The 16877-nt window shown below is 36.8% G+C and overlaps 6 protein-coding genes across 6 annotated transcripts; 2 read left to right on the top strand and 4 right to left on the bottom strand.

The window, feature by feature from the left end:
- Window positions 1–140: 140 nt before the first annotated feature.
- On the bottom strand, window positions 141–2110 carry B0P05DRAFT_581682 (uncharacterized protein; the record flags this gene model as incomplete). The annotated part of the gene is made up of 5 exons (XM_051582124.1): window positions 141–889; window positions 938–1272; window positions 1321–1427; window positions 1477–1709; window positions 1765–2110. The coding sequence occupies 5 exons, from the start codon at window positions 2108–2110 to the stop codon at window positions 141–143; spliced, it is 1770 nt and encodes a 589-aa protein (XP_051430500.1).
- A 725-nt stretch (window positions 2111–2835) lies between these two features.
- On the bottom strand, window positions 2836–4238 carry B0P05DRAFT_479087 (uncharacterized protein; the record flags this gene model as incomplete). Its single annotated transcript, XM_051575051.1, has 5 exons — window positions 2836–3376; window positions 3431–3615; window positions 3665–3866; window positions 3925–4115; window positions 4161–4238. 5 exons carry the CDS (start codon window positions 4236–4238, stop codon window positions 2836–2838), a joined length of 1197 nt encoding a protein of 398 aa, XP_051430499.1.
- Window positions 4239–4798: 560 nt separating this feature from the next.
- Window positions 4799–6702, top strand: B0P05DRAFT_600123 (isocitrate dehydrogenase, NAD-dependent). Its single transcript, XM_051583219.1, has 7 exons — window positions 4799–4891; window positions 4937–5002; window positions 5063–5470; window positions 5528–5661; window positions 5715–5895; window positions 5947–6021; window positions 6109–6702. Exons 1-7 carry the CDS (start codon window positions 4841–4843, stop codon window positions 6334–6336), a joined length of 1143 nt encoding a protein of 380 aa, XP_051430498.1. The 5' UTR covers window positions 4799–4840; the 3' UTR covers window positions 6337–6702.
- A 1767-nt stretch (window positions 6703–8469) lies between these two features.
- On the bottom strand, window positions 8470–10251 carry B0P05DRAFT_479123 (eukaryotic translation initiation factor eIF2A-domain-containing protein; the record flags this gene model as incomplete). The annotated part of the gene is made up of 5 exons (XM_051575052.1): window positions 8470–9597; window positions 9651–9745; window positions 9798–9986; window positions 10035–10150; window positions 10199–10251. 5 exons carry the CDS (start codon window positions 10249–10251, stop codon window positions 8470–8472), a joined length of 1581 nt encoding a protein of 526 aa, XP_051430497.1.
- A 4630-nt stretch (window positions 10252–14881) lies between these two features.
- Window positions 14882–15714, top strand: B0P05DRAFT_560390 (signal peptidase 22kDa subunit). The gene is made up of 6 exons (XM_051580362.1): window positions 14882–14920; window positions 14970–15094; window positions 15151–15236; window positions 15288–15364; window positions 15406–15521; window positions 15578–15714. The coding sequence occupies exons 1-6, from the start codon at window positions 14894–14896 to the stop codon at window positions 15696–15698; spliced, it is 552 nt and encodes a 183-aa protein (XP_051430496.1). The 5' UTR covers window positions 14882–14893; the 3' UTR covers window positions 15699–15714.
- Window positions 15715–15739: 25 nt separating this feature from the next.
- On the bottom strand, window positions 15740–16610 carry B0P05DRAFT_581678 (Reticulon-domain-containing protein; the record flags this gene model as incomplete). The annotated part of the gene is made up of 2 exons (XM_051582123.1): window positions 15740–16196; window positions 16252–16610. The coding sequence occupies 2 exons, from the start codon at window positions 16608–16610 to the stop codon at window positions 15740–15742; spliced, it is 816 nt and encodes a 271-aa protein (XP_051430495.1).
- Window positions 16611–16877: the final 267 nt, after the last annotated feature.

The raw sequence follows: 16877 nt of genomic DNA, 5'->3' as shown, positions 1-16877 counted from the left end.
ACTTGCTAAACAGACACGCATGCTGTTTCAATATAAACATCTTGCCCAAACAAGTATCATTAAATCAGTTGTCTCTCCTTTCTTTACCCCTGAATATGTATGTTTTCTTTGTTCATTTATAGACAAACTCCGCTTGTTTATTACAATTTGTTGAGTAAAGGAGGAATTAAATCATGCTGTTTCAATACGCGATAAATTTCATAAAGAGCATCTTCATCTTCAATAGTGGCGGGTACCTTAACTTCTTTACCCTCCACCATTTCTCGAATGCTTCTTCTTAAGACTTTACCACTTCTTGTTTTGGGTAAGCGGGACACAATTACAACCTTTTCAAAGCATGCAATCGCTCCCAAATCCCGACGTGTAGCTTCCACTAATTCCTTATTTAGCACTTGTTGATCTAAAGTCATTTTTTGATGCTTCAAAACAAGTATACCCAAAGGAACATGGCCCTTTAATTTGTCTGGTAAAGGGACAACACAACATTCTGCCACTAAAGGATGCGAAGCAAGAATTTGCTCAATCGATCCAGTGGAAAGGCGATGACCTGCCACGTTGATGATATCGTCTGTGCGAGACATGATATAAACATAACCTTCTTCATCAACCAGACCAGCATCGCCTGTATCAAAATACCCAGGATATTTATCAAAATAACTTGCCTTATAGCCTGTTTCATTATTCCATAATCCTGGGAAAGCGCCAGGAGGCAAAGGGAGTTTTAAGACGATATTTCCAAACTGATTAGGTTCTTTTGCTTCTTCCAAGCTGCCTTCTTTCAAGACACAGATGCGCGATCCAGGAACTTGTTTACCCGCTGATCCCCATTTGACAGCCTTACGTGCATCTTTAACCACACCAGCACAGATAGCAGTAACAGGAGATCCTACTAGATAGACAATATCAGACATTGTTCATCCTATTTCCATAAACTTACATTCAGTGCTCCAATAGTTATCAATCACTGTACAGTTCTTATGCACTGTATTTTGACACCATTTAAGTGTTCCAGGGTCGCTTCTTTCACCAGCCAAAAAGAGAGATGTCAGTGAGCTCAAATCATATTTCTTGGCCAAACTGCCCTGAGGATCCTCTCTCGCGATAGCCCGAACAGCAGTAGGAGCAGTAAACATAGTCTTAACCATATATTCAGAGATAAGACGCCAAAACACACCTGCATCAGGAGTGCCTATAGGCTTGCCTTCATACAAGATAGTCGTGGCACCAATCAACATAGGGCCATAAATGGTATAGCTGTGACTGACTGCCCAGCTACCATTTCATTCAGTAACTTGTCTCTTTTTTGTTTTTATAACTTACCCAATATCACTTGCTGTGAAAATAACATCTCCTTTTCTAATATTAAATACATACTCTATTGACCATCTTAATACAACGGCATGTCCTCCATTTGATCTAACAACACCCTATTTCCCTATGTAAACAAAAGCATCTTACTCTCCTCTTTTGTCATACCTTAGGCTGTCCTGTGGTTCCGCTTGTATACAATACATAAAGAGGATCGTCACTATCCACAGGGACACATGGCTTAAACTGAGCCTTCTTTTTTCGAATGTATTCCATTTCATCATCATAATCTCGATCACCTTGAGCATAGTTCATCAAAGCTCTTTCTTGACCTGGTCTTTGAAACACAATTCGAATAGGGACGTGATGACTAGTTAATTTCAAAGCACTTTCAAGAAGTGCTTTATTTTTTGTTTTGTTTTACATGAGATGTCGTATTTCTATAAGGGTACTTACGTTTATAAGGTATAATTCTTTTTGGTTCAATACCACAACTGGCTGTCAAGACAATCTTGGGCTTACAATCATCTATACGTTTTGCTAGTTCCTTTGGGGCAAATCCACCAAACACGACACTATGCACGATACCCATACGAGCACAGGCCAAAAAAGCAAATACAGCTTCAGGTACCATAGGCATATAGATCAAAACAGTGTCTCCTTTGGACAGACCATAGGAATGGAACACACCAGCCAGTGTCTGGACTTGTTCTAACACTTGCTCGTACGTAAATGTAATCTTGGTATTTGTCGCTGCAGAATCCCAAATGAGACATGGTTGATTTGCCATGTTTCCACTCATATGACGGTCAAGACAATTGTAACAAGTGTTGAGCTTGCCATTTGGAAACCAAGTGTAAGGGTTGGGTCCAGGACGTGATCCTAGGATAGATGTAGGCTTTTTGAACCAATCTATGTTTTCAGAAGCTCGCTGCCATAATTGAACATCGATCAATTCTTCTTGCTTCATTCTAGAATGTGTAAAAAAAAAGAAAGAGAAAAAGGGGAGATAAGCGAACAAGAAAAAGGTTTCTCTTTTTTTATTTGTTTATGCAATTAGGTTCATGAGAAATTCTCAATGCTTTCAATTATGTAGGATGGAAAAAATACATATTACATGTATTTCTCAAGCTAATCATGTGTGTATCACAACATCTGTTTTTGAAGCTAAATTGGTTTTTGCCACTTGATACGTTTTGAAAGACTTCACAAAGCTATATAGTCACTGGCAGATAAAAATGAAGTTAACATTTGATGTGTATATCAGCTATAATATAAAAATAGATTCACTTTTATTCATGCGATTTTGTCGATAAATCCCCTCCCCACCTTTTTTTTTTAAGCGGCGTACACTTTTCAATAAATATACTTAATTTCTATCTTCAGTGTCGGCACTATTTGGTTTGTATTGTCAAGAAGTATAAATAGACAAGAAAGACAAAAAGCAGGCAAATATGAAGAAAAGGGTGCTCGCGTCCGATATATATACAATGAATAAAGGGGAATATGTATAAACTTTATTTTTTTTTATTGAGGCTTTCCCTTCTTGAAATCAGCAACGACTTGCTTATAAAGTTCATCGTCACGCAAAACTTCTGCAGCTGTCAAACAAAGACACTTGGCAGCACGAAGTGTATCTTGATGTGCAACTTCAGTACGAGCAGCAGCTGTGAATTCTTTGGTGTGATTGGCAGCAGTTGTATGAATACCATAAGCAGGATGAATGGAGGGAACAACATAACTGAAGTTACCCATATCAGTACTACCTGTAGTGATTTGTTCTTCTTCAGATCTTGAGCGGTAAGTAATACCTTCTTCTCTCATGTAGTGCTTGAAGCTAGCTGTTAATGCATCGTTCATAAACACATCGTCAAGAGGACCAATTTCGGCCCATTTCAAATTGACAGAACAGCCAGTAGCACGAGCAGCAGCCAAGAAGCACTTTTCAACACGTTCCTTCAATTCCTTAAGTTGATTTTTGGTAACAGAGCGAGCCATGAATTTGGCAGAAGCATAGTCTGGAATGACATTGGCTGATTTGCCACCATTAGTGATAACACCATGAACTCTATTAGAATATCATATATCAGCATACGACTACCCTTTTACAATATTAGAGTACCTGTCGGTGGGTAACATTTGTTGTCTCAATAAACCAACGTTATCAAAGCCTTGCATAAGAGCATCAAGAGCGTTGACACCATTCCAAGGTGCCATACCAGCATGAGAAGCCTTACCAAAGAATTCAACTTCAAGGGTATCCAAAGCTAACATTTTGGCATAAAGAGAATCATCAGCAAAAGGGTGCTAGACGAAAGGTTAACTCCTTCGGTTACACATACACATATGTACTTACAAGCATCATAGAGAAATCAACACTATCTTGAAGGATACCCTTATTGATGAAATTGACTTTACCACTTGTAGACTCCTCAGCAGGAGTACCGAAAAGAACAACTGTACCTTCAACCAAGTTTTGCTCCATTAATGTCTTGAGACAGAGAGCAGAAGCAAGACCTTGCACAGTGATGATATTATGACCACAAGCATGGCCAACACTACATAGATAAATAAGAAAAAAGCCCTTATATGTATATATATGCTGACTAGTCTTACCCAGGCAAAGCATCATATTCACAAACAAAACCAACACGTCTACCGGACTTGCTGTTAGAAAATTTGGCCATAAAAGCAGTTTCGAGTCCAGCAGCTTGACGAGTGACTTCAAAGCCCTTCTTATCGAGGTAAGCTGTCAAAAGATCATGAGCATGGAACTCTCTGTTGCCTAGTTCGGGATCATCATGAATCTATGATTATTAGATTAAAAGAAACGTATTTGTGTTATTCTTTACCTTGATACTGATTTCGCGAAGTTCTCTATCGAGACTTTTGATAGTTTGGGCAATAGAATCTCGGATCTCGGTATTCATTGTTGAGAGAAAGAAAGAAAGTGAGAAAGGAAAAGAAGAAAAAATAAACCCTATTTTTTTTTATATCTAAAGTTCCCTCCGAGCAACCGGTGATTTTACATGATTTCTGTAGCATTGTACACACGCTTACACAACGGACTCTGAATAGGCAGTATCTAAAAATCCATGCTGATATTCTGTATCGTCTCACTTTTTTTTTGTGAAGATATGTACATGTCAACATGGTTACCTTGTTTGGCAAATAACGCTACATAGGTCTTGATAATACAAACATATAGAGTTTATATCAATACTTCGTGCAACTCTTTCAAATTTACACGAACTTTATTTTTCTTCATCATTGACAGCTTCTTCTTTTTGTTGCAGTAAATACAAAATAATTGTTAGACACACTTGGCATTGAGGTTCTTTACATAAAAAAAAAATAGAATAGTTCGCGTCTGACGTAAATTTAAAGCATTTACTCTTTTTGGTGGTATTCCTCCTTTTTTATTAAGGGTTACCCCGGAGTGAATTGAAAAAAAAAAAAAAAATTCTAATTCCTCCAGCCTTTATCCGTCCCGCTACAAATCTATTATCTCTTCCTCTTTTTTAACTTAAAAATGCTTCTTAAGGCCGTCGCTAAACCCACTGCTCTTAACAGCGCCAAGAAGGTTAGAATAAATCAATAATAATAAACTTGAGCTCATATAGAACAGGTTGCTACTCGCGCTTTTGCTTCTCAAGCTTCTATTCCCACCCCTGCTGCCGCTGAACAAAAGTCTGTAAGTAACATACATATATATATAGTTTCTTTTTTTCAGCAGTATTTTAACCTGAACTAGGTCTTTTCCAAGAAGTATGGAGGAAATTACACCGTTACCCTTATTCCTGGTGACGGTATTGGCCAGGAACTCGCCTCTTCTGTAAAGGATGTTTTCAAGGCTGCCAGTGTTCCTGTTGAATTTGAACAATACGATGTTTCTGGTATCACTTCTACTGATGATGAACTTTTCCAAGAATCTATTGCTTCTCTCCGTCGTAACAAGGTCGGTCTTAAGGGTACTCTTTTCACCCCCACTTCCCGTTTTGGTCACAAGTCTTTCAACGTCACTATGCGTAAGGATCTTGATATGTATGCCTCTCTTTCTCTCTGTAAAAATGTTCCTGGTGTTGAATCTCGTTTGAGTAATGTTGATATTGCCATCATTCGTGAAAACACTGAAGGTGAATATTCAGGTTTAGAACACCAAGTAAGTAAAGGAATAAATCATGCATATCTTTGATCTGACTTTTTTTATATTTCAAAGTCTGTTCCTGGTGTTGTTGAATCTCTCAAGATCATTACTCGCGCAAAGACTGAACGTATTGCTCGTTTCGCTTTTGATTTCGCTGTCAAGAACAACCGTAAGAAGGTCACCATTATCCACAAGGCCAACATCATGTAAGTAATGGGTTAATGATAGATACAGGCGATTCATTTTTCTTTTTGTAAAGGAAATTGGCTGATGGTCTCTTTTTGCGTACTTGTCGTGATGTTGCAAAGGAATATGCTCACCATGATATTGAAGTCAATGACATGATTGTTGACAACACTGCCATGCAACTTGTCTCTCGTCCTCAACAATTCGATGTTATGGTTATGCCCAACTTGTACGGTAACATTGTTTCCAATGTTGTAAGTATTTTGAGTTGATAAATACATGGTTGAATTAATTCGTCTATGTAGGGTGCTGGTTTAATCGGTAGTCCCGGTTTGATTCCTGGCTGTAACATTGGTCGTGAATATGCCATGTTCGAACCTGTAAGTAAACTTTGATTTGGAAGGGATTATCATTGACCAAAAAAAAAAAAAAAAAAAAAAAAAAAAAAAAAAAAAAAAACTTTATAGGGATGTCGTCATGTTGCTCTTGATATTCAAAACCAAAACTCTGCTAATCCCACTGCTATGCTTTTGTCTTCTGTCATGATGTTGAGACACTTAAACTTGGACGAACATGCCAACAGAATTTCTTCTGCTGTCTATGAAACCATTGGCACCAATGTTGCCAAGACTGTTGATATTGGCGGTACCAGCACTCTTAAAGAATTTACTGATGCTGTCATCTCCAAGTTGTAAAATCGATTGTAAGAAAACATTGACTTTTTAAACTATTCTTTCTCTTTTTTCTATTCTATTATTATTCTTGTTACTAGTACTGTTCAATTTTGTATTGTGAACTTGACAATAAAGTATGGTTGTTTATACAGATGCAGATTTATGATATCATATAAATAAAAGCTTACATGATAATAATAAAAAAACAACAACATTCCTTTTCTTTGCTCTCATGCTTTTCCTTTTTAGTTATTCTATACTTGACATTAGAAGAATAGACAGCAAAGTGCTTGTCAAAGAGTTGTGTATTTTCTTTTAAAAGAGCATTTATTGGTAGTAATATTTGTGTGTACGTTTTTGTACCTTATAGCCAACTGAACTAAAAGCAAATTTTATTTGAGATATACTCAACTTTTCTTTAGACCAACATTATTCTTTTTAGAGCACTCAGCCTTTTCATTTTGGGTTGATAGTGATAAACCACAACACATATCTCCTTAACTTTTTTTTTTGCCTTGTGTATTTCCGCGGATTTGATCTACGCTTGATAGGATATCTTGATCAATTAAATCCTGTTTGTTTATCGCTACTGCCAGAAGAAACAAAGGCTTTCTGAAAGAAATAATCTTAAAAGCATTACATGAGTCATTTTCTACAGAAACAAAAACTCAATTATCACGTATTTAAAAAAAAAGTATTTAAACTGTCCATGGAATTGCTAAACAAGAATAGTTTAGTAAAGGACTAATGATGAACGAATAATTTTGTGACAATAGACATAGTTTAAAGGTCCATCATGTGTGCTTTGCTTTCTAATATATTGCTAACAACAGTTCTAGTTCTCGATCCACTCTCTAAAAACAAGACATTGTAGTGTTTTCCATGAGAAGTATAGCGAACTTGCTCGAGGAAGTTGTTATTTATCATAGTAGATATATGGCAAAATAAAGCGACCAACCAGTCTATAAAGAAGCTAATTTGGACCTTATTTTGACATATATCCGTACCAAAAAAAAAAAAAAAAGTTGGATGAGCAAATCAATAAACACACAATATTTGCATTATAAGAAATCATGTATATGTCTTTTTTTTTTGTTCTTGAAACCAATGCAACTGATTGATTTGGTTAAAGATACTGAATACCATGATCTGCTGTAGAATGATACCAGTATGAACTGAGTTGGAAAAAAAGTTTGCATAAAAACCGACAGACTGAGTACGAAAAAGGGACATTAATCAATTTGCAATATGTCAAGTCTGTCTGTATTAATTAAAAATAAATAACGCATAAACAAGCTTTTTTTTTTCTTGAGAACTAGAATGTGATGTATATATGTATATATATCTATTTTATTTCAATAATAAGTTATAATAGCCAGTAAGTATTAGAGGATGCATTATTTGTGTGATAAGAATCATTATCAGATTCATTGTTTGAATCACTGAACTCAGGAAAAGACACATAACTCTTTTGAAATTCTGATAATTGGTCGAGACAGAGATTAGAAGTATTTGAGAAATGTTGATTGTTGTTTTCGTCACAAATTGAATTCTTTCTCTTGAACACGATTTCTTTAATGAATTCAGCGCAAATATCTGACCAATGATGATGGCGATTGATTTTATTATTATTGTTGTTGTTGCTGTTACTATCGCTGTTGAAATTGATAGATATGCTCTTTCGTTTCAGCATCAACTCAAGGCTGTTCTTTTTTGGTATGAACATGGTGTTTTAAAGGAGTGGAAAGGAGAGTAGATAAAAGAGATGTGTATGGTATAATACACGCGTGTGTACACACAAAAAAAAAAAAAAAAAAAAAAAAAAGAGAAAAAGAAAGAGGAATTTTTTAACTAACTCCTGAATGTTCTGCATATAAATAAGATATCCTAGAGTCTAGATAGTTCTATTTTTTTTTTGGGTATAAATAGATATTATTATTATTGTCAAAGCTTCTCGCTCTGTTTCTTTACGTCATTTAAATTAAGCAAACCGAATTTCATTGACGTCCATCGATAGAGAGAGAGAAAGAAACAACTTTCTACACAGTCGGAAAAATAAGACTTTACAAAAAACCAATTGAGAATTTAATAAAGTTAAAGATGTACAGTCTACATTTATATAAACTCTTGCATGATGTGTTTTAAATACAATGTCTATTCAAGACGAAGGTTAGCAATTTCTCTCATCACAGAGACTTCAGAAGCCACTTTTTGTTGTTGAGGAGTAGACAATGTTTCGCCTTGACTCATCTTATCCTTCAATTCTCTAATTTGTCTTAATTTCTTTTCAAGATTACGAATCTTCTTTTGTCTTTCTTCTGCACTAGCAGCACTTTCTGTTTGAGATTGTTGTTGTTGCTTAGCAGGAGTAGATTCTTTCTTTTGATTCTTGTTGTTTGTCTTTGCACCCACAACTTTACGTTGGAAACCAGAAGATTTACCAACGCCATTAAGAGCAGCAGCTCTTTCAGAAAGAGACATGGGAGCAGCAGTGCCTCTAAGATGAGGAGGTCTGTAGGCACCTGTAGGAACTGCATTGGCCTTAGCACCGCCACCTTTCGTAGGAAGAATTTTGATAGGGTTGGGAGGAGGAGAGATGGCTCTCATAGGATAGCGATTAGCAGGTTCAGGGCGATATCCAATTTGATAGAGTTCATCAACAGCTTCTTCATAGATCAAAGTACCAGAATGGTGCCACATTTTGAAGCCGTTGTCTACACGAAGACGAGGTGTCAAAGTGGCTGTCAAGAGATATCTACCACAAGGAGACCATTCACAATGAGAAGCATTAGGAGCAGCAAATGTATTGATCTTCTTAAGAGACTTTCTGTCCCATAAGTCAATCGTACCGTTCAAGTTACCAAAACCAGCAATACAGATAGTGCGTCCTTGAGGATTGTATTTGACAAAGTTACGGGGATTGATACCAAAGTCAAAGACAGCAGTTGCACGATGATCAAACAAAGTGGTCTTGGCAGGCATAGAGCCATAGACAACAATGAATTCCTTAGAATCAGGACCCCAAGTCACATCGTGAACAGGGCCTTCTTTATCAAGAGGAACACGGCAATCAAAATTGCCAGCAACTGCAAGATAATACAAGTTGGTCTCGCCATAATAAGATTTGTTGGACTTGTCTACATCTGTCATAGTCAACACAAGCAAATTGGTACCCAAATCATTCCAATGCAATGTCACTCTGTCAGCCTTAAAGAATGTTTTGTTGGATAAAGGTGAATTGAAGTTGGGAATACTGTACATACGAACAATAGCAGGTGCACCCTAGTTAATAAGTTAAAATAAACTCCCTCAATAAAAAAAATAAAACTGCTTACGTTCTTTTCAGGAATAAAGACAGCAACAGCGGGTGCTTTACCAGGACTCAAAGAGAATTGTGCAATACCTTCAAGTTTAAGTCTGGCCCAAACAGCTATCCAATGTATAAGAAAAAAAAAGGCATCGCATCAATCAACATTACTTACATTTGCCAATATTGTTGCTTTCCCAGAACTGGACTTCACCGGTAACCATGCGAGCACAGTACTTTTCGTCATCAGTCCATTGAAAGTTCCAGTTGTTTTGAGCCTTTTGAACAAAAGCAGCAATAGACTCACCAGTCTTGGCATTCCAAATAGTGAGGTTATTGTTGGCAGCACCATTTTCGGCTTTGGCTAATACAAAATCAGTACATGCAAACATAGGATCTCAAGTGTACTTACAGGGACGCTCCCAAGTAGCCAAATAGCTACCTTGAGGGGAAAGCCAGAAATCAACCACATTGGCTCTTTCAATCTCACAATATTGTTCTAAAGAAGTAGCATCGAATACCTTGATACTATAACATGATCGGATTAGCTTCACATGATCAACTATATGGTTGTACCTTTGATTAGTTGCATAGGCATAAACAGCACCGTATCTACTGTAATGAAACATGCGACTGGTAGCATCTGGCCTACAGGTTATGTTAGCGCGTTCTGTGTCTTTCAAGGAGCACTCAGCTTACTTTTCAAACTTGTTGACAGCCTTGAAATCAGGATAGCCGTTCCAGATTGTCAATTCTTTTTGAGAACGAACTATACCAAGTGTTAGTTTAGACCGAGAAAAAAGGTGCTAAGACATACAGGAGAATTGAGTGATGGGTTGTGTTGACATTGAATGAGCAAGTACAAAAAAAGACTGAAAAATCTTTGAAGGTTCAAGACGAGTTAGAAAAAAGAGTATTCGTGACGGTTCCTTTTTTAAAAGCACGAAGTACAAAGTAAGCCATTTGCTTGCATAAGCGGAAAGAAAAAGGAGCATTGTGATACATGGTTGAATGAGAACCTGTCTTTCTTTGTCAAACGATATTTTATGCTTGTTTAAAGAAAACGAGACACTGTTCATTGTATTTTGTTTTGATAAAAAACGAGCATAAAGTCCTTTGTTTAAATCTATAGAATACATAACTTTTAAAGTCATTTTGGGTCGACATCAAAAGTTGGCTATGTTCCTGTTTTATTTAAAGTCCTAAGAAAAATTGACATTTCTGTTGAATGGGACCCCTTTAGTCAATATTTATTCCCTGACAATTCCGCTTTTTTGGAACTTTGTACCTCTAAAAGTAGAGCTATGTACACGTTTATGAGCCATATGATCTTTACGAAATCTATTGTAGAATTGTAAAGTTATGGCTCAAAGACCTTAAGAACAAATAGGACGATTTTCTCAACATTTTTAATAGTAGAATAGTCATTTTGTTTACATCTATCTATCTATCTATCCATACAATTAGAAGCATGCATACTATGTGGCTATTAAATAACTTTTGGTTCCATTTGGCGCATTACACACCTAATATGTTTTTGATCCTTGATTTATGCCTTTTTCGAGTATCGACTTGTGTCTTCTTAAATAGACCTCCAACATAAACTACCTTTTTTTCTTGAATCAATTTGGCAAACAGTCTATTGGCATAATAATACTAGCGGCGGATTGGCAGCCCGCTGCGAGTGTTTTTCAAAATAAACTATCATTCTACCTTCTGATTCCCATTTTTTGAGTTTCTTATATTTGAGCATACATAAAAGAACATATTTATGAAAACATGAGAAAATTGTCATTTTGCCCTTAGATCCCTTTTACGAAATCTTCATTTTTCACTATTTTGCGATTGGTGAGCGATAGAGATATTATTAGTATAACATTTCTTAGTACGAATTGTTTCTCTGATTCCATAAAATACATTCAAAGCGTTACATTTGCAGAAGTACTATAGAAAGTGTACGTTAAGGCTCAAAAATTGAAAATACGTTTTTGAAAGATAGCTCTATATTTTACTAACAAATGTACTATTCTCTTTATATCATTCGATGCGCCGTGTCTATATCTACTAACTTTGCTAATACGCTTTTTGATAGCTCTTAGTTTTTAGATACCTTTAGTCCATTATTTCTCTTGGATGTCTAATTTTTTTTTTTTTGTTAAAGTGCTTTATTTATTGCTTCACGTAGACGAATGTGAACCACTGTCAAGAGGTGGGCGCAAATTAAAATGTTATAAAGTAAAATAAAAGAACTGGTGTAGAAATAGAAGAGATTAAGTATGAGCTAGATGAGTTGAGTTATTTAGCTTCTTATCCGTTAGAGTCTTGAGTTTATGTGTTTCTCTGCTACTTGTAGTTGCAGATTAACATGGGTTTGTTGCAGTAGCCTTTGAGGATCAAAGGATACATTATCAAAGATAGATCTCCAGTGAGCCTTCCAAATTTCCGTTAATACAGTAAACACCACGTCTTGTATAGTGAGATTGTTATTTTGACAGTATTTAGTAGGATGGAAGTCCAATGATTGCACTGCCATAATTATACCATCGATAGTAAAAGTTGACCACAGGAACTTAAAAATCAGTTCACGCCAAAAGAAATCCTTGGACAAACACATAAACAGCAAATGGTTATCATCTTCGGAACGGAATGAACAAATCAAACATATCGAAGGCCGAAAAGTATCTTAAATAAAGCGATTTAGGCGGATTTGGGTGAGCAATTTATGTAAAATAAATCGATAAACCACATTTCTTGTTACAGAGAGCAACGACATGGTCCAGAATTCAGGCCAGAACTGTGAAGACCGAGCTTGAAAAATTGAAAGGACAGGTTGAAACTCAAGGTAGTTTAAACGGCATGCCTTTGCCAATATGGACTTGATTGAATTGAAATTGTCAGGTAAATCAAGACAATTCACCAAAGACTGGAATGTAAGCATAGCAGTGTATGGGGAAGTACTACCCAAGTGCGACGGAGCTTCTAAATAAGCAGCAAAGAAGGGAAATGGTTTCACCTTATGTCTTTAGACAGCTTGGATTAATTTTTGTTGAGGGCCCATCAGTTCTTCAGGGATATCAGTTGCTGGTTTCCATTCAATGACTTGTGTAGAAAGATTGAACGACATGAGACTACCAACAAGAAGATGACGACTAGCAATCGGGAGATATGAACGATTTGGGACAACTGAGTGCATGACATCAATAAAAGGCAGGAGTAAGCAAGCCGCAGGATTTAGCTGCATCGTATCGAAATTACGAAGAATTCGATCCAAAGAAGAATACAAGAGATGAATAGTGGATGTTCTTGCTTTAGGAGCAGAGGCAGACTTTTTGAATCTCTTAGTGTTCGGAAACAGCAAAGGAATCTGAACATGCGTCGCCCCAATTGCGTACTGTAAATGAATCTTCAAGAGTTTTTTCCAGTATACTTCAGTTGAATCTAGTAGTAGAGGCACTACTCATCGAAAATATAGTGCACCTCTTTGCAAAACTAGATATAGCACTCCTAGTCCACCAACGTCTTTTGTCTATGTACAAGTACTCCAAGCAATCTTTGGAAAAATATTCTTGTTCATGAAACGGCTTGCTAAGGACTGGATACAAGAGAGTTCTGTCTTGGTAAAAGGAACCACACAAAAAAGGTACCAACATTTGGAGAACACCAGAGTATTGATTACTGTTGCTCATCCCAATACCGACAGATTGCGTACAGAGTGCATATTGAAGTGTTGTTCTAGTTGGGCCAGTAGATCAGCAAAAAAAGGTGGCTCTTTGCTCTAGAGATTGTAACAAAGGAAAGCCAAGGTGGATTGTTGGTTGACTGTTCTCAGTTGACGTTATTCATTCAATCTGAAGCGGCAACAGGTGTCTAGACCAAAATCGAAACGAATCTCTTCCTAATAGCGATACTGCTTCAATCTTGTTATAATTGATCAACGCATTAGAAGTCCAACAATAGATCTTGATACGCTTTTGCACTCAAACCAGATCATCAGGATCATGAACAAACACGATAGTATCGTCCGCATAGCATAGTATCTTTGTAGACACCCTAGTTGACCATATGGACGTTGATGGAAGAAAAGCTGGAGCTAATTGCAACGTGTATCCTTTCATCAACTCATCTTCAATAACATACCTTAGAAAGGGATCAAAAGCTAGGTTGTACAATACTGATGAAATAGGGTCGCCTTGCTTAAGTCCTCTTTTCTTGTGAACCACTCGAGTGAAGTATTCATTAACATTGATCTTGATTGAGTTTTTGGAAAGAGAATTGAAAATTGTTATTACTATATTTTCAGGGAATCCAAACTTCAAAAGTATGTGTTTTAGATAGTTTACATTGACTCTGTTGTAAGCCTTACAATGCGCGCATCAGCTGGGTAACTGGGAGAGCCTTTAATAAAGGTACCGTTAACCAAATACACTCCTTCATTCAAGATTGTTTGGCGACCCAAACCATCTTTTCTCCAAACAGTTTCTTAAACGAACGGCTGAGATATTTGCGGATCACAGGTACGCGGCCACAATAATCTTCATAGCCACCGTTCTCGTCCATATTCTTGTTAAAATCAAGAAGGACATCAAACGAGAGCTCTTCATCTTTGATATCCGTAGTATCGATAAGAACACTGTCTTTCTCAATGACTTTTATAAAAGGTTAAACCAAGTTAACAGGTGTTGGTTGAGCAGAGTCAGACAAGGGTGACTCGCTGATGGTATATGAGTCTGTAAACGATGCAGATGGAGTGAAGACAATCGGTCAAAAGGACAAGTTGGTACTTGCCTAACCTGACACCACTTTTTCCCAAGAGAGAGAAATGTTGTTATTATTGTTCTTCCTGCCTGAGCTGGAAGCTTTGGCCTGAAGGTTACGATTTGGAGAATCAAGCGGAAGAGCAATGCTTGAATGTCTAATTTTCGTTTTTGACATGATAATACCAATTTAAACTCAGGATTTTTATTAGGGACACTTCACTTATGCTAAGCTTCAAGGCATGTCAACTTTTTTTATTTTGCTCTATAATGCTCTTTCTTGTTATTGTAACAAAGACAGTCAGTTTATATACTTTCTTTCTTTTTTTTTCTATAGGAATCAAGGGTTAGAATATCAAATTGGAATAGAAAAAAGAGGATATATGGTCACACAATAATTTGGTTGACAAAGACACTGCCACGTCGAATGCCTTTTTGTCTCCTTAAGTTTAGGACTCCGCTGATTGGCTAAAGAACGCGGGAATTCAGTTTTGCTTTTGTCCTTTTATTCTTTAACATGTACAACTTGCAACAAAGAGCTAATGTAATAAAGTAATACCATGTCCATGCTCTATCTTATGCTCTTACATTAGAACCTCTTTTCTTTTGCTGTTACTGTGATTGGTACAGTATTGGGTCTTGTTGCCTTGATCTCAGCCATCACAGGCTATGGTTCGACTGATCCTAACCTTCAAGTTGACACAAACAATATTAAAATGTACCTCTCTATAGCATGGTTATCTTGAGCTTATATTTTTCTCTCTCTTTCTATAGTGTCACACGTAGATATGGCCCTGAAGATACAGATTATCGCAATAGTAAAAGTGAATTTGCTCGATTGACCTTTGATATTGATGCAGGCAAGCAATGAATGGCCTTCCCCTCCTCCACTGCATACTCATTATAACTAGACTTTACACCCATGTTTAATTGGAACACAAAACAAGTGTTTGTGACAGTAGTAGCAGACTATCAAAACAAACAGTTTGTAAGTAACAACACCATGGTATCAATGCCTTATTTTTCTAGGGACGTAACCGTGTTGTACTTTGGGATAAAATCATTACCAGTAAAGAAAAAGCACACCTGAAATTACGTAATGTCAGAAACAAGTACGCTCTGATTGATATCAGTCAAAAATGGAGGTAAAAAAAAGAAGACAAACATGGGTTTTATAAACAAGGTCTAATTGTAATCATAGTGACAATCCTGCCAATTTGACACTTTTATGGGATGTAACACCCTATGTAGGTCTTCTTCAAGCTGGTCAATCAAACAAGGGTTCTCAATTCATCATACCCTCATTTGCTTCACAAAAATAAAGAATTATTATTTACATTTCTTTATTTACAAAATGGTACGCTTAATCTTGCTTGACAGTAACAGATTCATTCTTGATGGTGTTCTTAGCATCAGTACCAGTAGTGCCAGCCTTAGCGACAAAAGCTCTTGACTTGGCATAGGTATCTTGAACAGCAGTAGTAGCAGCAGTTTGAGCTTGTTTAATACCTGTTTGAAGCAATGTTTGACCTTTCTGGAGTTGAGCATCAACAACGTCCTTGTTGCTGATATAGAGACGAGGGAAAATAAAAGCGGACATAACAAGACCCAAGATAATGTTCATAGTAGAAACATGAGCAGATACCTTCCAGATAACAAAGAAAATAGACATCCATTTAGCACTGGTCCATGTGTTCTCAATAAACACAATACGAGTCAATGCCCGAATCACAGTCTCAGCTACTTCAGTCATGACAGTTGTATAGTAGCCTACACTTTGTCTGTCAATCATGGCATGTTTGTCGTTATGAATGACATCACTATGATTTAGGTATGAGTTTTTTTTTTTTTTTTTTTTTTTATTATGCAACTTACTTGTAAGGATGAGCGGCATCTTGATTGGTGAGAACTTTTTGACTTTGAAGAACCAGATTGACATAGACAAGGTTAATACCAATAGCCAAAGTTAAAAGACTAGAACCAATTTGCAATAAAGAGTACCAACGTGTCAACAGAATCGAGCCAACAGTAATAGCGAAAATAGCACCAGAACGAACAGGGTTTCTCCATTGCAAGATAGAAAGGACTTCATTTTCAATACGATGCGTGGTATCATTGCGTTGAGTGCTTTGGAAACGCTTATGATCACCCATGGTGCGAGAAGGCATACCTGTGGTAGTCGTTCCAGAAGCAAATGGGTTACTTTCCTTATGAATAGCAGGAGCAGTAGTCATGTTTGTGGGAACTGTAGAAGCAGTAGTCATGTTTGTAGGAGCTACAGAAGCAGTAGTCAAGTTTGTGGGAACTGTAGAAGCAGGAGGCATTTGAGCATGCATGTTTTCTCTTTGCTTGTCCAAGAAAGCACTGTCATTCAATGAGTCTTGGTCCCTCAAGTAATTCAAATTGTCAGCTTGCTTGCGGTCAGAGGGAGGAGTAATAGGGCGTTGTTGAAAAGTTTCCATTGATAAAAAGATAAAGAATGATAAAAAATCAACTTGTTC

Source organism: Gilbertella persicaria (genome assembly GCF_025201335.1).
Source record: "Gilbertella persicaria strain CBS 190.32 chromosome Unknown B0P05scaffold_57, whole genome shotgun sequence".
NCBI lineage: Eukaryota > Fungi > Mucoromycota > Mucoromycetes > Mucorales > Choanephoraceae > Gilbertella > Gilbertella persicaria.
Note: the sequence above shows the minus strand (reverse complement) of the source record. Positions and strands in the feature narration are given on the sequence as shown.